General features: G+C 37.0%; 1 protein-coding gene across 1 annotated transcript in view; it reads left to right on the top strand.

The window, feature by feature from the left end:
* Window positions 1-24,574, top strand: part of Ufl1 (UFM1 specific ligase 1) — a 113,483-nt gene that overhangs the window by 26,970 nt on the left and 61,939 nt on the right. Inside the window, 2 exon segments of the mRNA XM_090378873.1 lie at window positions 3,738-3,796; window positions 16,858-17,004. Coding sequence (XP_090234999.1) covers window positions 3,738-3,796; window positions 16,858-17,004 — 206 coding nt within the window.

The following is a 24,574-nucleotide window of genomic DNA, read 5'->3' as shown; positions in this document are numbered from 1 at the left end:
GATACTATGATGTGGTTCGTCACAAAGGAACTAGATGCAGGGAATAACTTTGATATTATATATTTGGATCTTAGAAAGGCTTTTGGTACTGTTGCACCTGAAAGAGTGCTGCACAAATTGGAGCAGTGCAGCATTGGAGGCAAATTACTGCTATGGATAAAGGGATGGTTGAGTGGGAGAAGACAGAGAGTGGTAATCAATGGACACTGCTCATCGTAGACTAGTGTTATTAGTGGAGTTCCTCGGGGTTCAGTGTTGGTTCCATTATTGTTTTCTGTATTTATAAATGATATTGATGATGGTATATAAGGCTTAACGTCCAAGTTTGCAGACAATACAAAGGTTGGCAGGGTTGTTAATGACACTAATGACAGTACGCTGCTGCAACAGGATCTAGAAAAGTTGAGCAGGTGGGCTGAGAGGTGGCAAATGAAGTTTAACATTGACAAATCTAAAGTACTACATATGGGAAGGAGTAACCCCAGAGTAACTTATCAACTTGGTGGTACTACACTGACAGTGGTAGAGAATGAAAAGGACCTGGGGTAATTGTGCAGGCAGATATGAAGTTTTCTGAGCAGAGCAGATAGTCTGCAAGAGTAGCTCATGGTGTCCTGTCAATGATATATAGGGAATTTTTTTTAGCAGGGATAAGGAGGTGATTATCCCCTTATATAAGGCGATGGTCAGCCACACCTTGAGTACTGGATACAGATCTGGATGCCTCATTTAAGAAGGATGTGGAGCTGTTGGAACAAGTACAGAGAAGTGCAACTAGATTAGTGAATGGAACAAAGGGTTGCTCTTACGAAGAAAGGCTTAAATTTTGCAGATTACAGTGTTTGGAGACTAGGCACCTGCAAGGTCATCTGATTGAGGTGTATAAAGCCTTGAATGGTTTGAGCATGCTTAAAGCTGATGGAATTCTTCCTCTTGCTCAGAATAATCACCTGAGAGGTCATAAATTCAAATTGAGGAAAGACAATTGTAGGATAGATGTGTGGAAGTTTGCCTTTACCCAGCTTTGATTGGTGGAACACACTTCCATCTTTTGTTGTGGTAGCCTAAATAAATTTAAGGCTGAGCTGGACAGGTATTTGGAATGAATGGAGGGGTGAAATCAGAGCATTTTTTTTTTGGCTGATGCTGCATAAGCTTGCTTTCTTGCATTGTATGCCTCTACTAATGCTAATGCAAATAGCCTGTTGTTTAGAAGTTTAGTAGGCTAAGTTAGAAGTTTATTAATTCATTGTACCAGGTAGTTGGGACATAATGCTGCAAGTATATAAAATAAATTATTTCACATGGAAAAATTGCTTACATCAATTTAATTCTTTGTTATTTGTTTATATTATGATTATTTCTTTTTTAATTCTTTATTTTAGAAATGGAAAGGACTTATCCTGTTCAGGATTATCCAGTCAAAATATACAAAAATTTATTTTTATATGATTTAAAGTGATTTCAGTATATTCAAATTCAAGTTTGTTTTTTAGCATCCATTCTATGGATGCTAAAAAAACATTTCATGTATCATATTCTATGATACATGAAATGTAGAAAAGAATAATTGTAATTCAAATACCAAAATATGTAATATTGCACATACAAAAAACAGCTGCTGTTACAGAAATAGTAGACAGAAAACCTACTTATACAACAACATGTATAGGTAGGTTTCGCAAAATATCTGTTGACTATATGCCACAGAGTTTTTTTTTTTTTTTTTTTTAAGGTTTCATATATACCAGTATAGCTATGTATATGCCTACACTTAATAGGTTGGATACACTTGGTAGGTTGATGTGTATTTTTTTAAAAAAATCATTGCTTCTGTATGTGAGTTGAAGCTCTTTTTTTCTGTTTGTGCCTTCGAATATATTGTTTATACTTACAGCTGCATTTGCAGCATACTCTCATGATGCTATTCTGAGTATCAGAATATAGCAGTTCCAGTATAAATATTATATCCCTTATTTAATTTTTTTTTTTTTTTTTTTGTAATTTTGCAATTACAAATTTTTTTGAAATTTGTAATTGTTATTAGAATAAGGAATTCACTACAGGACTGTCAGTGATATATTCACAATATTTTGTCCGTAGTAATGAACTACAACTGTAGTATAAAAGGCATTGATTTAATTGTACCTCACATTGTGACTACCTTCACAACAAGTTACTATGATATTGCACTACCTCAAATAAGTAACGCTTCACCAATGGAGAAAACTAATATTGCTTATTCTCGGGAGAGCATCACACAGACAACACCATTTCAAGGCTTATTGACCTATCCTCGGTGGGTAGGTACTCTGGTGTTGCAATAATACCAACCCAGTTATGAAGTGTAACTCCACAATATGAGAGATGCCAAATGGTGTACATAGTAATAATATTAAGAAAAGTGACTGTGGGTTAGAAATTCACTACAGGACTTCCAGTGATATATTCACAATATTTTGTCCTTAGTAATGAACTACAACTGTAGTATAAAAGGCATTGATTTAATTGTATCTCATATTGTGACTACCTTCACAACGAGTTACCATGATATTGCACTACCTTGAATAAGTAACACTTCACTAATGGAGAAGACTAATGTTGCTTTTTCTCGGTGGACACTATCACCCAGACGGCACTGTTTAAAGGCTTATTGGCCTATCCTATCCTCACTCATTGAAGGTAGTCAAAATATGAGATACAATTAAATTGATGCCTTGTATACTACAGTTGTTCATTAGCATTAGTAGAGGCATATGATGCAAGAAAGCAAGCTTATGCAGCATCAGCCAAAAAAAAAAAAAAAAAAAAAAAAACTTCCACTTCACCCCTCTGTTCGTTCGAAATACCTGTCGAGCTCAGCCTTAAATTTATTTAGGCTATGAACTTCGACAACAAGGGATGGAAGTCTGTTCCACCAACCAACTACTCACTGGCTAAATTTATGTCCTCTCAGGTGATTATTCTGAGCAAGAGGCAGAATCCCATCAGCATTGAGCATGCTCAAACCATTCAAGGCTTTATACACCTCTATCAGATCACCTCGCCTGTGCCTAGTCTCCAGACACTGTAATTTGCAAAACTTAAGCCTTTCTTCGTAAGAGCAACCCTTTGTTCCATTCACTAATCTTGTTGCCCTTCTCTGTTCTTTACTACGGACTATTACTATGTACACCATTTAGCATCTCTCATATTGTGAAGTTATACTTCATAAGCGTTACTTATTTGACGTAGTGCAATATTATGGTAACTCATTGTGAAATCATATTGTGGAGTTATACTTCATAACTGGATTGCCATGATTGCTACACCAGGGTACCCACCCACCCACTGAGGCAGGCCAATAAGCCTTGAAACAGTGCTGTCTATGTGATGGTATCTGCCAAGAATAAGCAACATTAGTGTTCTCCATTAGTGAAGCATTACTTATACGAGGTAGTGCAATATTATGGTAACTCGTGAAGGTAGTCACAATATGTGATACAATTAAATCGATGCCTTTTATACTACAGTTGTAGTTCATTACTACAGACAAAATATTGTGAATATGTCACTGGCAGTCCTATAGTGAATTTCTAACCTGTAGTCTATTACGCCTTGTGCGTTTATTTTTCTTAATAGAATAGGGAATAATCATCATATCACCAGTAATAATTCTTTCTGTTCCACTCATATTTCATTTTACATTTTACTTTATATATTTTAACTAATATTATAATTATTATTTTGAATTTCAGACCAGTTCCTGTTTCTACTTTAATTGCCCATTTTAAGTTTCCTGAGAGGCTTTTTTATTGTAAGTATGCAGCACTTGATACACAAATTGCATTTTATCTATTTATTATTTTTGAAAAATAAATGATTCATTCTAATATAAATATTTTATAAATTACTGTTTAAGAAGTTTGGTATATGTAACCATATATATATATATAATATATTTAAAATTCGTTGCTTCATACAACTTTTATGGTCATTTACATCATTATATCATCAATAATCAAACTAACAGAACAAAGTGATATGCAAAACGAACTAAACTTCCCACAAACTTTCTAATTCAGATTGATTCCTTCTACATCTGTTAAGCTTATTTTTCCTGACAGTCTCAGTTTCCTCAACCAATCATCTTACTTGTCATAATTATTTTCCCTATTATTCTTTCCACTTTAAAGATTGTACTTAGGCATATGTACACCCTGATATTCCTTGTCAAAGAAACCCTAATCTAGAATCTCTTTTTGATCTCCTTTTGCCCAAAAACAAATCAACCAAATATAAATATATATATATATATATATATATAAAAAAAAAAAAAAAAAAAATATATATATATATATATATATATTTTTTTTTTTTTTTTTTTTTTTCCTTCTTTCCTTGAAACTTGATTTCTCCAGTCTGATTTTCTCAAAGTAATTTCACTGTGTGATTTCAATGTTTCTAACTCTAGCTGACTTCATTTTATAGTTGTGGAGAAGCAGCTGATAGATACTGGAATTCTAACCACATACCTAATAACTGAGAATCTCCTTCAAAGTACATTTAATGTCACCTGTCCTCAGATCACAACTTCATGAAATTTTTCTCCTCTGTTTCATGGCCATTTTCAGTTTTTGTGTCCTTTGACATAATAAAAATGTGAAATGGGATTATTTGTGTGATTTTTAATGCATGTTCTACTTCTTGAGTTATTCCTAAACTATTTATGTATATTCCTAGATAGTTAAACTTCATTACTTGCTCTGTTATTTCCCCTTCTAATTTTAATTTACATCTCAATTGTTCTTTTTTGCTTTCCTTATGCTCTTTGTTTTCCTTTCTTGAGGACTACTGCGCTATCATGGGGAGGATGTTTTATTTCCCCAGTGACCTTGAGAGCTATGCTGGTGATAGCTTAAGCTCCTAGTAGGGCACCCTAGCCAAACAGGTCAAAGGATAGTGGTGAGACTAAGAGTGGTCTCTTATCAGAGAGATGGCTAGCAACCCACCCTTCAGATGTAAAATTAAAATGAACAAAAAAAATTAAAGAATAAAGAGTATTAACTGCTGAAACAAAATAACACACCACATATCAGAGCACAAACAATATGATCACATGCTCACAAAAAAAGCTGTGAATTAGGGTTGAATTTGAAAGTGTCTGCGATTCTGCACAGACACGATAGGAGGGAGTATATGATGAGAGCCTTGTCGATCAATTCGGCCCTGGAAAGACTGTGCAAGGCTCAATGGGTAGAATTTTTTTTCAGCCTGGTCTGTACAGTCAGTCCTCGTATAGCACGATAGTTGTGTTACTAGAAACCCTCGTGCAATGCGAAATCATGCAATATAAACAACAGGCCCTATGGGAAAAATAGGGTTAGATGCCGACCACCCAAGATTGAACACACATTTTTAACCAAAACATTACCAAACACAATAAATAATCGTAATAAAATACGTAAGTATTTTATTACGACTATTACGTAATAAAATATTGCTAATGCTTTTACTTCTATCATAAGCAAACTTGTTTTTTGTTTGATTTTCTATCCAAACAGATGACAGCCGTTCCATCTCTTCCAATTCTTTGTGTCTTAATCTAATGGATTTTAATTAAACTTTGAGTTGTTTCCTACTATGAAAGTTGTTTTTATTTTCTCGGCATTCTTTGTAATTCTCGGCATTGCCTCATTTAGGTCTGTAGCATGTGCAATATCACATGGTCTTTCATTTCGCTCAAAGCGTTTCACAATTTCACATTTTTTCTCTATCGACAGAGACGAACTGGCCATAAGCCTTACCGGGGAAACCCCAGTGGGCCGGAGACCGGTGTGATTTTGGCCATAAACCATAGTATGAGGCTACTATAAATTTTCCCGGGTAAGAATTTTTGACCCAGTCCTCCTCTGTTTATCAATATTGCTTTTCTTTTTCTCTCTGAATCTGTAGTGTCTTCACCAGGATGCTTCCTTTTCACACCTTTTTAAGTATTTTACTCATTTTTAGGGAATAAAGCACAATTACAAAACGAGGAGGCATGCTTGATACACGTAAACAAAGCTGTGCGCATATAGCAACTGAATAAACTGAGTAAACCTCACTGGCTCACATTTTACTAAAGCACATTTCTGGGGGTTACTACCATAAAACAATTCCCAGTTGCATGTTCCTGCTAGTGGAATCTGTTATAAACCGGTAGTAAACTCGATCTAATTGCATTTTCTATTATACCGATAGCTGGAATTGTGTTGATTTTTACGTTATTATGGTAAAATGTGTTTCCCCTTCACGGATATAAAAAACATAAATACATTTTCAGAATCTTCTCTTCATTCCTATCGTGTTGCTTTCAGTTGGGGTGATCCTGCGTTCGACTGCCATTTCTTGTAAACACAAAGGCAAATCTTGCATAAGCGAATTCGGTTCGTGTTATATAAGATATCATTCCCCTATTTATAAATCGTGTATGATCGAATTCATGTAGTGTAAACACGTGTTATACGAGGACTGACTGTACTTGCTAATAGAAGGGACTGCTTCTACATGGATGGGATACACTTAAATAGAAAGGGTGCAAGAATATTTGCTGATGCTATCGAGGCAGTGTTAGGTCAGTCGGAAAACTGCTAGCTTGGGGAGATACAAGGACTAATAGATTAACAGTAGCCACTGGCAGAGGTGAAAGTGATCCTTGCACTGCTTCTATTGGAATGAACAGAAGCCCGGAAAACAAGATGCAGGATATTTCAGAGACTGCTGGGTGTCATTGCAGTACAAGTAAACACATGGGTTGTGTTAAGGTAGCTAAGAATAGAAACAGGTGCATGTATACTTGCGTGTACACCAATGCTAGGAGTTTGGTAAATAAATTTGATGAATTTGAGGTATTGCTCAAATCATCAAAGGCGGATATTGTTGGGATATCAGTGACATGGTGTCACACAGATATAAGGAATGCAGAACTGGAATTTGGGGAGTACAACGATTACAGAAAGGACAGACAGGATAGGAAGGGAGGAGGGGTTATGCTATTAGTTAAGAAACACATAAAATCCAAGGAAGTGAAGCCAGTCGACATCGCTGGACAGTGCAATGTCGAGTCAGTTTGGTGTGACATAAGCATTGGGAGATCAAAATTGAGAGTAGGAGTGTGCTATAGGCCTAATGACTCTGATGAGTATAATAAGAAACTGTATAGGGAAATAGTGTGAGCCAGTAAATCAGAGAGTCTTATAATGGGGAATTTTAATTTCCCAGATATTGACTGGAATTTATGGGTTGGTCACTCACACTAGCAACACTTTTGTGAATTTATTGGATGATTGTTTTCTACATCAGCATGTTAGGGAGGCAACTAGAGGGAGTAATACTCTTCTTTTGATTATCAGTAGTGATTCTTCATGCATTAAGAATCTGCAGATAGAGGAACCACTAGGTGGCAGTGATCACAGTGTGCTGAAGTGGGATTTACTCAAAGAGGTAACTACCATCAGGGGTAAAGGAAAGGGTTATTCCTTTCGTAAAGGCGACTACAATGGTCTGAGACAGTATTTAAATTCTATACAGTGGGACCAATTGATGATGATGTTACCAACAGCAAATTCAAAATGGGAAGCATTCGAAGAATTTATCTTGGAAGCTACTAGGCATTACATACCAACTAAGAAATATTGTTCAAGGTTTAGGCCTAAATGGATGTCTGATGAACTAATGAGACATATGGCAGAGAAGAAAAATGCATGGGATACACATAAATTAACACGTGACACAGAAGCCTATGATAGATATAAGTTGATCTGTAACCAAGTTACAAAGGAGGTTAGGCAGGCGAAGGCAGATTACGAGAAATCTTTGGCAAGGGATGCAAAGAAAAACGCCAAAGAATTTTTTATTTATGTAAACTCTAGAAGGAAGGGGATGAATCAGATTGGTCCACTTGATATCGATGGTTCAGCTGTTGATGATCCTGCTCAGGTAGCTAAATGAATATTTTGCATCGGCATTCACACATGAGGAGTTATTCAGCGAGGTGTATTCAACTCTGGCAGTAAGCTAGATAATCTTGTAATAGCTGAGAGTAAAGTGGAGGAGAAATTGTTGAAGATAAACACAAGAAAAGCACCTGGGGTGGATGGGATCTATCCAGTTATATTAAAGAAGGCATCAAAGGAAGCAAGCAAACCCTTAGCCATAATTATGAGAGGTTTCTTGGACTCAGGGGAGATACCCATAGACTGGAGATGTGCAAATGTTACCCCAATTCAAAAAGGAGGATCAAAGGCTGACACAAGTAATTATAGACCTGTGAGTTTAACTTCTGTTCCAGGAAAATTAATGGAGGCACTGGTTAAAGAAGCACTGCAGGATCATCTAGACAAGACTTCAGTTATAGCTCGGACACAGCATGGTTTTGTTAAGGGGAAGTCTTGCCTGACCAATTTGATTGGATACTATGATGCAGTCACAAAAGAACTGGATGCAGGGAATAACTTTGATATTATATACTTGGATCTAAGAAAGGCTTTTGATACTGTTACGCATGGAAGACTGCTGCACAAATTGGAGCAGTGTGGCATTGGAGGCAAATTGCTATGGATAAAGGGGTGGTAGAGGGGTAGAGGACAGAGAGTGGTAATCAATGGACACTGCTCATCGTGGACTACCCCAGAGCAACGTATCAACTCTGTGGTACTACACTGACAGTGGTAGAGAATGAAAAGGACCTGGGGATAATTGTGCAGGCAGATATGAAGTTCTCTGAGCAGTGCAGATCGGCTGCAAGAGTAGCTCACGGTGTCTTGTCAATGATATACAAGAATTTTTCTAGCTGTGATAAGGAGGTGATTATTCCCTTGTATAAGGCAATGGTCAGGCCACATCTTGAGTACTGTATACAGGTCTGGAGGCCTCATTTTAAGAAGGATGTAGAGCTGCTGAGTACAGAGAAGGGCAACAAGGTTAGTGAATGGAACAAAGGGTTGTTCTGACGAAGAAAGGCTTAAGTTTTGCAAATTACAGTGTCTGGAGACTAGGCACCGGCGAGGTGATCTGATAGAGGTGTATAAAGCCTTGAATGGTTTGAGCATGCTCAATGCTGATGGGATTCTGCCTCTTGCTCAGAATAATCACCTGAGAGGGCATAAATTCAAATTGAGGAAAGACGGATGTAGGATAGATGTGCGGAAATTTGCCTTTAGCCAACGGGTAGTTGGTTGGTGGAACAGACTTCCATCCCTTGTTGTGGAAGTTGATAGCCTAAATAAATTTAAGGCTCAGCTGGACAGGTATTTTGAACGAACAGAGGGGTGAAGTGGAAGGGTTTTTTGTTTTTTTTTTTTCGGCTGATGCTGCATCAGCTTGCTTTCTTGCATGATATGCCTCTGCTTATGCTAATGCTAGTAAAACAGTGTTATATTCTGCTGCAGTAACATATATACAGTAGAGCATCAGTTATCCAAAATAATTGATGTCAGACCTCTTCCAGATAGCCAAATTTTAAGGATAATCGAACTGGAAAATTTTTCTGATAAAATTAAATAAATTTAAGCTTACCTTATGATTAAATTAAATAACTAAGATTATTGATTAATTAAATAAAAAAAAATTATAAACTAATCTCGGAAAACAGAAACATCCATCCAAGCATTTTTATGATTTTTATACAAAGCTGGAAAATTAGAAAGATTTTTAAATGCTCTTGGTTTTTTTCACTTACCGATAACCAGCACAGAAAATCTGTGCGTTCCAATGACATTTGCACACGTAGCAATTGTAACTTGCTATTTTCTCATCTTAGAACTTGGTGCAGGCAATTTTATTTTATTGGCTAGGGTTTTTCTCAGTAATGGTTTCCATGATAAGCCCGTCTCATCAACATTATAAAACATTTTCTTTCTTGTAATTAGCTTAACTGAAGCGAACTTACTTTTAAAGGACACCGCTGCCGATTCGTCTGCAGAAAGTTTTTCACCTTGAATGCCTAGTTCACGTGTACCTTTTCTCAGTTTAAATTTTTCAGCCAACCTGTGCTTGCCTTAAAATCTTCATTACCTCTTAATTTTCGATTAAAATCCAATGCTTTTTCACACAACATTGGGCTAGACACCGATTCACCTAAACTTCGCTTCTGAAGAAAACAAAAAAAATAAAGTGCAGTGTCTAAAGTGGCATTTTCAGTTTCGACATCTTTTTCCTGCTAGACATCTTTTTCCTCCTTCACTATCCATAATCGACACAAATTCCATTATAGCATTGGAATTTTTCTTGATGTTGTAAATTGTTGAAGTCCTCACATTAAACTCTTTGGAGAGATTTCCTAAATTTTCACCTTTTCTAATTCTATTAATAATTTCCATTTTTTGTTGCAGTGTTAAAACTACACATTTTCTTTTTGTTCACAGTTTACAGTAAAAAATTGAGAAAAATAATAAATCACACAGTTTCAAGCCAATAGTATTCTTACTGAATTTGGAGCTAAACTAATCCTGAATCCGAGAAAACCCAGTAGTCTCTGTGATATTTTTCTAAAGCACATTTCTGAAGGTCACATAGAATTCTAGAGGTCACAACCATAAAACAATAAAAAAAAAAAAAATTTAGCGGTTTTCAGTTTATTGGGCTTTTTGTTCGTACAATCTGTTATATACAGGTACTAAACTCAATCTTTCGCTTATTAGAATGAAAATTCAATTTGCAAACATGATCGCTATAACCTGTGCTTACTGTATTAATAAAAAAAGAAAGATCAGACTTTCAAATTATTCCGAATAATCAACGTTCTACTGTACTCTTCTTTATCTACAGCATGTGCAAGATAATTTACGATTTATGGTAAACAGTTAATTAATATCAAAAAAAGTAAGAGTTATTCTTACTTTTTTTGATATTAATTAACTGTTTACCATACCATAATTTGAATTTGTATATTGGAGGGGGGCATTTGGTTTTAGTTAATAAAATAATAATAATAATAATAAAGTTATTGAATGTCAGCAGTTTCTGCTTTTGTATAAATTTTTAATGCCTTGTATAAATTTTAGTTTTATATGAAATTCTTAATGCCTTGTATAAATTTTAGTTTTATATGAAATTCTTAATATGCTATCTTGGAATGACTATTGATATCGATATTTCCTTTACCATATAAACTGTTTTTGACTAAGATGCCAGCTGTAATCATGTAATAATCTAATTGCTAACAGTGAGTCACTGCTTGCAAAAAAAAAAAAAAAAAAATATATATATATATTTATATATACAGGGTGATTCACTACCAGTGTGACAAACTTGCAGGAGGCGTAGGGGGCACAAAGACGAATCGGAATCACATAGCATTGCAGGGTCTGAAATGCCTTCGTCATGCGGTAGAGGACGTTGAACTTGAGGTCGCGTGAACAGCGATTCCGCTGGAAGTCAGCATTTGTGAACCGGTTCCCGAGGCAGTAGGATGGACGAGTATTCAAACGTTGAACTGGCCAACATGCACCTCGCATATGGAGCTGCGGACTGTAACGGGCGCGCTGCTCTGTGCTTGTACCAGGAACGTTTCCCGCACAGCCGTGCTCCTCATCATACGATTTTCGCACATGTGCACAGAAGGTTACGTGAGACTGGTTGTTTCACAAGAGGTACCATGAATCGAGAGCGAACGACGAGGACGCCAGACAATGAGGAGAATGTCCTACGTCTTGCAGAAGGCAATCCGAGTACAAGTACTCGAGCAATAGGCCAACGATTGGGTATTTCCCAATCCACTGTATGGAGGATACTGTCAACAAACCAAATGAGTTCATACCATCTGCAATGCATCCAATCATTGGAGCCTGCGGATTATCCACTCCGGAGGACTTTTGCTACTTGGTTTCTTCAACAGAGTGCGGCAGACCGTGCATTTGCTGCATCCATATTGTTCACGGATGAGGCAAGTTTCACAAGAGAGGGAACCTTCAATCAACATAATGCCCATTTGTGGCCTTTGGAGAACCCCCATGGTATGCGAACACGTGCAACTCAATGCCGTTTCTCTGTCAATGTTTGGGCCAGCATTGTTGGAGACCACCCATTGGACCATACCTTCTGCCCCCTCGTCTGGACGGTAGAGCATACTTGATCTTTCTACAGCAAGTCCTGCCCGAACTTATTGAAGAAGTACATGTTCCTCAGTCGTTGCGCCACTCAATGTGGTTCCAGCATGATGGGGCTCCCCCACATTACACCAATGACGTCCGCCAACACCTAAACATTACATTTGGACAGCATTGGATAGGTCGTGGTGGTCAGGTCATTGGCCTGCTAGATCGCTGGACCTATCATGCCTGGACTTCTACTGGGGTCAAATGAAGACATTGGTGTACGAGAACCCCGTTGATTCATTTGAAGACCTCGTCGCTCGCATCTCTGTAGCTGCCGGGGAGATTCGAGACACGCCAGGAATCATCCAGAACGTTAGGGATTCCATGCGGCGGTGCTGTGAAGCCTGTGTGACTGCTCCTGGTCGAACTTTCGAACACCTTCTGTAGCATGGCTTTTTGCCAATGTAAAACTTGTCATTAAAATGATTTCTATTACACTAACGAGTTGCTGTTTCTGTTCTTTTTCTTTGTTCACGCGACCTCCCGCATGACGAAGGCATTTCGGACCCTGCAATGCTGTGATTCCGATTCGTCTTTGTGCCCCCTACACCTCCTGCAAGTTTGTCGCACTGGTAGTGAATCACCCTGTATACACATTGATGTTCAAAGAAAGTGCATCACTCCTTAAAATTGTAATTGTCATCAAATAACGTAAGTATACGGCAATATTTCTTACAGATTACATCAGATAAGATTGACACGTGTAGGTGATGACATAATATTGCATCAGCTGTTACTTTCAGCTATATAAGCATGCTCTGCAAGAGTTGCAGTCATTCCTTGCTTGTGTCAGGATGGCAAGTTACGTGCAGTTGGTGCCACGAAGAAAGAGTACTATTGTTGCTTTACATAAGGAAGGATGTTCTTCCTGTCATATTACTTGTAGAGTGTCTTGTAATCAGTCAAACCCAAGAATACTGGTTCTGCTGATAGGAAAAAAGGAACCGGATGCAAACAAGTCTCTATGCCAAAACAGGACCACGTTTTGAAGCGCTTGTGCCTTAAAAACCATAAAGCTTCTTCATCTGAGCTGAAAAGAGAATGGGAAGAACATGCAGGAGTGGTAGTAAGTGTAGTAACAGTCAGAAGATGCCTCTTCAAAAATGCCCGTCGTCCTAAGAAGAAGCCCCTCCTCACACAAAATATGAAAAAAGGCCTGATTAATTTGGCGTAAGGAGCATGTCAAATGGACCCCCGAGTTGTGGAATTTTCTTAGATGAGAAGAAATTCAACCTGCATGGCTCTGATGGGAGACAAACAATTCACCGTAGACACGGTGAAAAATACCATCCAGACTGTATGGTGTCTATAGTGAAATTCCTTACCAGCCAAATGATGTGGGGGTACATTTTGTATCACCTGCAATTTATAAAATGTTCTGTAAATGCCAATGGATACCTGGCTAGATTGGAAGGCAAATTGCTGTCAACTATTAGACCATTTCAACCTGCCAAGTAACTGCATCTTTCAGGATGACGCTGCTCCTTGTCATCGGGCGAAAAGTATAAGTAGGCACTTCCGTAGTTACTTTAGCTTCATTTCTGCATTAGAGGTTCGACAGTAATGTGTTTATATTTGTTACAGGTGAAAAAATGGTTGGAAGAATGGTTGGTCCATTACAACCCTTAACTGGCCAGGAAACAGCCCGTACCTGAATCATATAGAGAACTGTTGGCATCGTGTGAAATCTGCAGTTGCCAGAAAGAAACCAAAGACCCTTCGTGAACTTAGGAAGCCATAATTAGTGTTTGGAACCACGAACTATCAGTTGATTATCTTTGGAAATTGATCTTGTCAATGCGTTGACAGTGTGCTGCTGTCATCAGAGGCAGAGGTGGTTCAACTAAATATTAGTTTGCAGCTGGTGAACTTTTCATTTTTTTTCTATTTAAAATGATAAACTGAAGCAAATTGAAGGCTTCTGATAACATTTCAGCCATACTGGTTGTGTTTACCAAAACTTGTATGAAGGTTGCAAATGCTCATTTTAGAATATTTTGAGAGTACCTGTCAAATATTACTTAGCTTTTCCTTAACTATCAATAAATATCTTTTGTTCATAGTTCTATTTGTGATGCTAGTCATTAATGTAACATACAATCACGAAAAAGGGTTAGAAATGTGAAATTCTTTGGTGATGCACTTTCTTTGAACACCAGTGTGTGTGTGTGTGTGTGTATACAGTGAAACTTCCCTTTAACGGAAAGCCATGGGGAACGAGAATGTGTCCGTTAGAGAGAAGTGTCCACTAACAAGAAGTCTGAGGGAGAAAAAAAAAGAAAGAAAGAAAAATCGTTAAACGTTTAATGTAAAATTAAATTAAATTATATACAGATTTTGCACAATATTTTTGTAAATAATATACATACAATTGTGCTATGCATATTATGACTTTATCTTAAGAAAAATACATACAGTAATCACTTATTTTCTTCTGCACCTTCTTCCGGCTGATAATTTTGTTTTCAACATTTGTTTGGAGTGAAGAAACCATCGAAAGTCCTTCAGTATCTTCTTCGGCAGCGAAAAACATTTTTAAACGATTGATTTGTATGAACGCTTCTTCTATTTTCATCGGTGATTCGTCGTTAATATGTTCTTCGACAGAATGACCTCCGTCCATTTCTTCATCCTCATGAGGAACTTCTTGAAAAATATCGATGATAATGTCGTTGATATCTAGAGCACCATCTTCTGTAGTGAGGTTCCAGTCTATATCTTTGTAGCCAGGGTTACTTATAGCGGAAGTATCGTACATTATCAATAGATGTTGAAGTTCTTGTTCTTCTTGGTGCTCCACATTGCTGTTCACAACTTCAATTTTTGCGTTTGAGAAGCCAGACATTACAAAACAGTTCACGACAGTTTGTTTTCTAATTGTGTTTACTGAAGAGGAAATCCATTGAATCGCATCTAGGATGCTGAGTTTCTTTGCAAGGTCACTCGCACATGTTACATCGTTCATGTTTGCAATGAGATGTCTTAAAACACGTTTTCTGTAGTGAAGTTTAAAATTTTTTTATTATCCCTTGATCCAAGGGCTGACACTCTGCGGATGTGTTTGGTGGCAGAAAAACGATTTGAATGATGCAATTCAATGTGTGGGTGAGATGCAGCATTATCCATGAAAAGAATAATTTTTTTTCTGTTTTGATGAATCATGTTTTGGTTAAAGTGACTTATCCATTCGCTCATGATATCTCGTGTCATCCACGCTTTTTTATTAGACTTCCAGTCAACATTCAAAAGATTCAACTTTATGCCCTTGAAACAACGAGGATTTTATGGTTTTCCTATAACAAGAGGTTGTTCAAAGTCTCCCAGCATATTTGTACATAATAGTACAGTCAAGCGTTCCTTAGAAATTTTTCCGCCCTGGCACTTTTCGTTTTTTAGACTCATTCTTTTTTCAGGAAGAGCTTTAAAAAACAACCCTGTTTCGTCACAGTTGTAAATATCCTTAGCTTCAAAATCACGACATAAATCTTCCAATTTGATGGTCTACTCTGTTACAACCCCAATATCAACAGATCCACCTTCACCATTTACGGTTTTCCAAGAAATGAAATTTTATGCCGAGTTTTGAACTTGTCTAGCCATCCCACAGAAGCTTTGAACTCATTTACTCCCATAGATTTCGCAACCTCCAAAGCCTTTTCCCTAATAATAGGCCCATTAATGGGAATTTTTTTAGCACGTGCATGACAAAGCCACTCATACGTAACATTGTCAATTTGAAGTCCACCAGTTTTCGGGAATGATTTTTGAACCTGATCATTTACGTGTTGCCAAAATGGTTTGAGCAGTTCATTTTTTTTCTTTAGGATGTCGCTTACCTGCGTCTTCCCGATTTTGAATTTTGCAGCGAGGTTGCGAACACTATTTTTTTGCCAATCATACGCATTAATGAGTTCAACTTTATCTTTTAAAGTTAAATGTTTTCAACAAGACATTGTGCACTTCACATGACACTGAACAAAACTGAAACTCAAAAGACGAAAGGCCGACAAAATTCCCCCCCACCCCTCTGCGCACACTGAATTCATCAGAAGTTTCACACGTGCCTTAAAATTCTTGATAAAGGGTTCAGAACTGCGACGTAAACTTTGATTAAATTCAGAGAATCGGAAATAGAAAATAAACACACGATTGAGGCAATACGTGGAAGAAATGTTCCTAGAAAAAGGGCCATGAGCTCACCCGCTGTCCGTTATGGGGAGATCAAATTAAGTGCTAATCTAAACGAAACATTGCAGATTGCCTGTCCGCGTCCGTTACAGAGAATGTCCGCTAGACAGAAGCTGAAAACACGTTAAAACCAATAGAGGAGAGTTGAGGAATTTGAAAATGTCCGTTGTAGAGAGATGTCCGTTAAAGAGAGGTGTCCATTAGGAGAAGTTTAACTGTATATATATATATATATATATATATTTTTTTTTTTTTTTTTCCACATTCAATTGAATTAAATGTGAATATCAGAACTTAATTCTACAGAATTAAGTTCTGATATTCACATTTAATTCAATATAGCTAAATTCAATAAACAATATTCAATATAGCTAAATTCAGATATAGCAATATTGAATATTGTTTTGCTGATAGCAGAAAAATAGTAGGTTAAATTAAGTATTTAGCTATTTGCATGTTAGTATTGTAATAATTTATATTTTTATGAAAAGCAAGATTATTTTATTTTTTGAATTTGGATCAATTTTCTATAGATAATTTTGAAATATTTCAGCTGTGACAGAAGAATTGATTAAGGAAAGCAGATTAGCAGGAAGCTTACCAGGTGGTCGTTCTGAAAGAACATTGTATATTCCAGATATGTATGCGAAATCACAAAATGAGTGGGTAGATTCTTTTTACAAACAAAATGGCTACTTAGGTAAGTAGCTATATATATATCAATTATTAATAGTCAGTAGCCAATTGTAAGTAGCCAATTATTGCAGTTCCTTAGGAATTGATACAACTGATTATATCACTGATGTAATTTTTTTGTTAGTATGTAATAAGTTGATAAATAATGTTTTTATGTCAATTCAGGTTTCATGTATATATGCTCAATTGCAGCTGATTTTCAACATCATTTACATCAAATATTCCTGAATTAATGATCGCTGCACATTTGAGTATGATTTTCTGCTGTTGTTCTGCAATCATTATTGGATGATTTATGTTGATTGATAACAGATTTCAGAGAAGAATAAGTCAGTGTCAGATCTGGCAGTCATGGTGGCCTTTTGATCATTCCCTTATCCTTTGAATCCATTAATTAGAAAACTTATCAAGGAACCATCACATGCAAAGTGTGGCAGTGTGTCTTCCTAGTGGAAGAGCATTGCTATGCATTTTGATAATACAATATCATCGAGGAAAGACGTGAAGAATTCCTGTAACATAGCAAGATACTGTTGCCTGTCACAATAATTTCAAAATTGTATAGGCTGCTCAGCTGCCACCTGTTCCACTTCTCTGCCCACACCATTACTCGAGTATCATGTTGTACATGCACTTCTTCACTCCATGTTGGTTTTTATGGTCCAGTCTCAAGTTATGTTTGTTGATATGATCATTAAGATATAATAAAGCCTTTTCACTAAAAAATATTAAATGATATCCATTGCAGAAATCATTCACAGAATGTATCATGTCTGTAGGTGGTAGATGACTTTCATCAACCGGTGAAATACCACCACTTTGCTTATTGGAGGCTTGAAGTGGTGAAACCCATGTTTAGTCTCTAGAGCAAAGTTTCCGGCATCCCCCCCCCCCCCATACTTCTCCTTCAGCCCATGCACAGTACTAAGTACTATAGGTTTTGATACCTTTCGTGTTTGGGGTTTTCATAAAAAAGATACATGTCATCACCATGAAGCTCTTGTACAAGGCAAATCTTATGCAGTTGAATTTGTTACTTGTTATAATGTGATGAACATCACTTCTGCATCGACATACACGACAGTTTCCTTGCTGACTATTTTGTACTTGTTACAATTGTTCAAATGCTTATTGTATTGTATTGTCTTTGTAAGCAGCACTTCTTGATCTACTGCTATGGGAGGGGTGGCTGTGGACACTTACAGGTCTCTTGGAAGAATCAGCTAATCTTGTGATAGTTGTGTGATTGATATTCTTCTGGCTATAGCCAATTAAATTTCTCTATAAAAGATCTGCAAGGTCTGGCAACCATAGATCCTCTCTGAACATAAATATTATAGCAGCTGTTTCATCTAGTTGGTTTTCTTTTTACCTTGCTAAAATTAAATATACAACAAGAAAAAATGAAAATTAGAAACACTTAGAAATTTTTTTCCAACTTAAAATATCATTAATCTTCTAATGAGTGCTGATGAATTTTGATTTGAAATATTATTAGTTCAGAAGAATAATGTAATGAAAGGCGACTGCCACAAGTGCTGAGAAAATTAGCATAAATACTTGTTATAATGGATTTTTGTTTGGCAGGTTAAAAAGTACATAAGTGCTAAAAAAAACAAGAATTTGAGAAATTGGTTGCATAATCCTACATAATACTTCTAAAATTTCTGGTAATACTATATTAATAAATGTAAGAGCAACAAGGCTCAATATGTTCTACATTATAAATCTATTAACAAATTAATAAAAATCATTATTGAGGTGATTCCTCTCATTCATTTGTTAATTGGTGATACTATTATTACTGTATAATACTTATTTCTCATCCCAGTCCATTAAAATAATAATCTTTGTTGCAATCACAAAAGAAAATTAAATAATTGATGAGGTGTCTTGCATACAATTGTAACACGATATAAAACCTTTCCATTTCTTTTCCATCCCAGTAGCCTTTATCTTAAACTGTACCTTTCTCGTTTTCCTATTTCCATTGGGAAAACTGGATTGAAGTTTATTTCTGTTGCTGCTATTTGGAGTAACAAACCAAATAAGGTATGTAAAAAAAGAAGCAGAACATAAATTAAATCTAAATAATATTTTGGCGTTTCCAATCTCATATATATGTATATGGCAACTCTCAGTTTATGAACGAGTTCCGTTCCAAGACTTTGTTCATTATATGTTTTGTTCGGTATGTGTACTCCTCATTCCTCAGCTTTCACAATAATATCGTATAAATTAGCAGCCATTTTAAAGCATTAAAACCATGTACTAAACATCAAATGATCTACACAATACGTTTTATTATAATGTATGTATGCATTATGGTTTATTGTATATGATACATAAAATAAAAAAGAATAAAAAAACAGGATATCGTACTTGTTAATTTTAATTAAAAACATAAAGAGTTACAAAATAGAAATAAAGAAAATGAGTACTAACATAATATATGTACTGTACATACATATGTATTCAACTTTTATTCCTCGATATCTTCATCAGAGTTCAATATTTTCCACGTAAGTGATACTAGGTGCAGATGAGGTAGATGGAAGGGTGTCTGATAATGAAGAAGCAGATGGGTTTTCCACTTTTTTAAAATGTGTTTTTATAGAAGATTGCACAGTTAGATTCTTTTTTTTTTAATTCAAAAGTCTTACTGTAGCATGTTAGACAGTCATAATGCCTCTTTTCACTTTTGCAGTTCTTTCCATACAGTAAACCCTTGATTTAACGGTCTAATAGGGGAGAAGGGGTATCCATTAATGCCGAAAGTCTGTTAAATCAAATGTAACCTGGGAAGGGGATATTTTATTGTTCTTAATATAAAAAAAAAAAAAAAAAAAGCTTTAATACAATACACGTTACTGTACAATATAAAATTATTAAATTTATAATAAAGAATATATAATATTTACTCACCTTTTTGACAGTGTAGTTGAAGAGTATTTTGCTGTGACCATAGTGGTAGTAGTACAGTAGTCGTTATTCAGTATCTGAATTCTTCTGAAATGTTCACAAATGGAGGCACTGGTGTCATCTGTTGGCTTGTAAACAGTTAAGATGTACAAGCAGTTGGAGGTGAAATAGGAGTGGGAGTCGGTGAAGTTCGCTTAAAGAAAGCGTCGAGCTTCAGTTGTTTGCCACTCCGATGTTGTTTCTTAATAATAATCACCCTGAACTGCTGAAAATGTTCATAGTAAGGGACAATTTCAGGGTCAGAAGATGTCCCTATGTAGTGGATGGCGATGCCCATGAGATTTCTCATTTCAGACAGTGTAGGCCGTGCTGCTGTAATTTGCTATTCCTCAATGTCTTCTTCTTCTTCCCCTGCCTTGCCATATTGAACCTTGTCCACAATTTTTTCTTCAGTGAGGACTTGGTAGCCAGGGTCGCCTTCATCATTTTCAAGCCATTTCAGAACATCATCTTCAGTTGTTTCCCGATTGACAGCATTTACAAGGGTGCACCGAAAGTCATTTGCCTCAAATCCTTCAAAATCCAAATCCAGTTCAATATTATACAACTTCTTCCAACCATTTGCCAAAGTCGTAGTCTTCATCTCCTCCCAAGCAGCTGCAAAGTTAAAGAGTGCAAGCTTAATGTTGTAGACTGGTAGATTCTGAAGTGCCCTAGCTCCTCTTGGGCCGACCGGGCTAGCCGGGTGGGTAAAGCGCCTGCCTAGCAACCCAAAGGTCGCGGGTTCAATTCCCGCCTTGGGCTTGGATCAAAGTACTACAAAAAAACCTTGGGAGGTGCATTATGGCCACAGAAGCCTATGCGCCAACAACTACCAAAAAAAAAAAAAAAAAAAGCTCCTCTTGTCTTCTTCTGCATCTTCTTCATCCTACAACACAACTGTTGCTTCTTCCAAAAAGTTCTTCTTATACAGTCTCTTACAGGCTGCAATTATTCCCTGGTCCATTGGCTGAATAACTGAAGTTGTGTTAGGAGGCAAAAAAAGACATTTAATTCTGCCATCCTTTACTAATTAACTTCTCAGCATTAGGATGAGCAGGGGCATTGTCAAGAAGCAACAATGCCTTTACATTATTGGGGGAAATTTTCAGAGCATCTGTCTGGAAGCACCTCACATCAGGGACAATGTGGGTGAAGAACCAGTCAGAAAAAATCTGTGAAGTAAACCGTGCATTCTTTGAGCTGGTGTAAATAACAAGCAACTGATTCATAACGTCTTTAAGAGTGCGTGGTTTCTTTGATTATCAAAACAATAATGGAAATGTGTAATTATTATTAATTTTTAATTAATAATAACAGCAGTTTTGTATAACCTAAAAAAAAATAATATGGTCAAGATTAATATGTACATTACTGTATTATTATTTGTCCGGTCTGTTAAATCCGAAATCTGTTATATCAGGGGTCCATTAAATTGAGAGTTTACTTTATATGCATCTTCTTCTTCGATGATTGCCAACCCCTCAGAAATTGATTTAAAAGCTGCAGCCATTTTCTGCCTTGTAAATGTTCTGGGAGGCTGTGGAATATCAGGTTCTTCTGTTACTTCAGAATTTAGATGTGTCTCTATTTCAATTATTTCATCAGTTGTTAATTCCTCAAAATGCGAGTCCAAAAGCTCTCTCACGTCAGTCACATCAAGGCCGAGGCCCATTTTATTGCCCAGTTCAACAATTTCCTGATAGTTACTGTAATAAATACATTTTTTAAAAGTTTATTTATTTAAAGCTTACAGTTATATTCACTATACGTTTGGCATTTCATTTTATAAGGAACTCTTATCTATTGGTGACTTTAAGTAATTTTGAATGATTGTGACGTTCTTTTTAGCGAATGTTCTTAAATCGAACGTTCATAAACCGAGAGTTGCCTGTATATGCTTATTAAATTCTTAAGTTAATTACATGCAGTACACTGCATGTAATTAAGTTAAGAATTTAACATTCCATCCGAGGATCATATTCCATAATTTTGTCCTTTAATGTCTGTGCAACTTGAAACACTTCGGTAATGTCCATGTTGTTGGTCCTGCTTCAGTTTCTTCATCTTCCTCTTCCTCTGTAGATGACTCAACAAGTTCTTCCAATTCCTCATTTGTTAACACTTCTCAATGATCTTCAATATGTTCTTTCACTTCTTCATCAAGCATGTCGGGCGCCTCCGTAGCCAGGAGGGCAGGAGCAGCAGTGCGTAGCACAAGCTTCTTGATTAGACCGGGGTTCAAGCCTGTGCACCACCAAATACGGAGAATGTGGTAAAGGTCAGGGAATGACCACCGCATATCCCCGGAGCAATATTGCTTTAGTTGCTAATGCTCTTAAAAACCAAATAACAACAACAACAACTGTAATTTTCAGGAAATACGTACGAAGGAAGGTTGTTTCAGAATACAGCAGTTGAATGAATAAATGAGGAAGATGAAAAGTTGGTTCTGTGAGTTTGAAGTTGGACAGTAAATGGATGTTGGCTGGTGGCAGCACATGTTCGGACTGTTTCGAAAGAGAGAGTGAGAATTATAGAAGCCAATTCAGAAGAACAGTGCCCATGTAAATACCTGTAGAAGAGACATGCAGCAGAAACAGTACATTTATGAGACAGCGAGTGGGGAGACTCTGTTAGAGATGAATCATTAATTAACCTAACTGCCCTCTTCTGAACGGAATCAAGAGGCCTGAGAGAGGTTTTGGGGGTACAACCCCAGATGTGGGAACAATATTCCATGGTAGGGCGAATTTGCGATTTGTACAGAGTGAACAGTTGTTTGGAAGAAAAGTAACACCGAGAGCAAAAGAGAAAACCAAGTTTTTTAGATGCAGAGGAAGCAATATTTGTAATGTGCTTGTGTCAAGAGAGATCAGAAGTAAGGGTAATCCCCAAAAGAGATATATCATTTTGCCAAGAAATCGGAGTGTCACCAAAGATAAGTATAGCAGCGGAAGAATTCTTTTTGCGAGATATAAGACAAGACTGAGTTTTAGAAGGATTGAAACTCTCATCAACCGGTGAAATACCACCACTTTGCTTATTGGAGGCTTGAAGTGGTGGAATGTTTAGTCTCTAGAGCTAAGTTCCGGTCAACCCTTCCCCATGTACTTTTTCTGACAGAATCTCAGTTATCGGTTGATTCAACTATTGCTCATCTCAGATGCCCAAATTATTCACTGTATGATTCCTTTCGCCTCAAAGGTGGTAAATTTGATTGGTTATTATGATGTGGTCACAAAGGAACTGGATGCAAAAAATAATTTTGATATCATATACTTGGATTTCAGGAAAGCTTTTGACACTGTTGCGCATGGAAGACTACTGTACAAATTGGAGCAGAATGGTATTAAGGGTAAGTTGCTACAATGGATAAAAGGATGGTTAAGTGGGAGAAGACATAGGGTGGTAATCAATGGGTGCTGCTCTTCGTGGACTAATGTTATTAGTGGAGTCCCACAGGGTTCGGTGTTGGGTCCACTGTTGTTTTGTGTATTTATCAATGATATTGATGAAGGTATATCAGGCTTAATGTCGAAGTTTGCAGATGACACAAAGGTTGGCAGGGTTGTTAATGACAGTAATGGCAGTGTGCTACTGCAACAGGATCTAGATAATTTGGGCAGATGGGCTAAGAAGTGGCAACTGAAGTTCAACCTTGACAAATGCAAAGTACCGCATATGGGTAGAAGTAACCCCAGAGAAACGTACCAACTATGGGGTACTACACTTAAGGTGGTAGAAAATGAAAAAGACCTGGGAGTAATTGTGCAGTCAGATATGAAGTTTTCTGAGCAGTGCAGACAGGCTGCTAGGGCAGGTCATGGGGTTTTGTCAATGATATATAGGAATTTTGCTAGCAGGGAAAAGGAGGTGATTGTCCCTCTGTATAAGGCAATGGTCAGGCCACGCCTTGAGTACTGCGTACAGGTCTGGAGGCCTCATTTTAGGAAGGATGTAGATTTACTTGAGCGTGTACAGAGAAGAGCAACACGATTGGTGAGGGGAATGAAGGGATTCTCTTACCAAGAGAAGCTTAAGTTCTGCAAATTGCAGTGGCTGGAGACTAGGCACTTGCGCGGTGATCTGATTGAGGTCTATAAGGCCTTGAATGGGTTGAGCACGCTGAATTCTGATGGGATCCTTCCACTTGTTCAGATTACCAACCTACGGGGACATAAGATCAAATTAAGAAAGGACAGATGTAGAATAGATGTGCGGAAATTTGCCTTTAGCCAGCGGGTGGTTAATTGCTGGAACAAACTTCCATCTGTCGTTGTGGAAGTTGATTGGTTAAATAAATTTAAGGAGGAACTGGACAGGCATTTGGAGGGAATGGTGTGATTTTTTTTTTTTTTTTTTTTTGGCTGATGCTGCATAAGCTCCTACACTTGCTTTCTTGCATCATGTGCCACTACTACTATCTCTTCCATCATGCAGTATGATTGATGACTTTTGAGGTTAAGATGAACATCGTGGCGAGGTCCAATATTCCTTACATTTGAAGGGTACAGCTCTAAAACAGTGTTCGCAGGCCGGCCGCTAGTTAGTACACCGGACCGAACCTATTGGTAACGCTCTAGGAGGCTTCTGGATCAGCTAGTGTATAA

The sequence above is a fragment of the Mastigoproctus giganteus genome, chromosome 8, assembly GCF_048544385.1.
Source record: "Mastigoproctus giganteus isolate SK-2022 chromosome 8, ASM4854438v1, whole genome shotgun sequence".
Lineage (NCBI taxonomy): Eukaryota > Metazoa > Arthropoda > Arachnida > Uropygi > Thelyphonidae > Mastigoproctus > Mastigoproctus giganteus.
The sequence above is the reverse complement of the archived record's forward strand: the minus strand, read 5'-3'. Positions and strand labels throughout refer to the sequence as shown.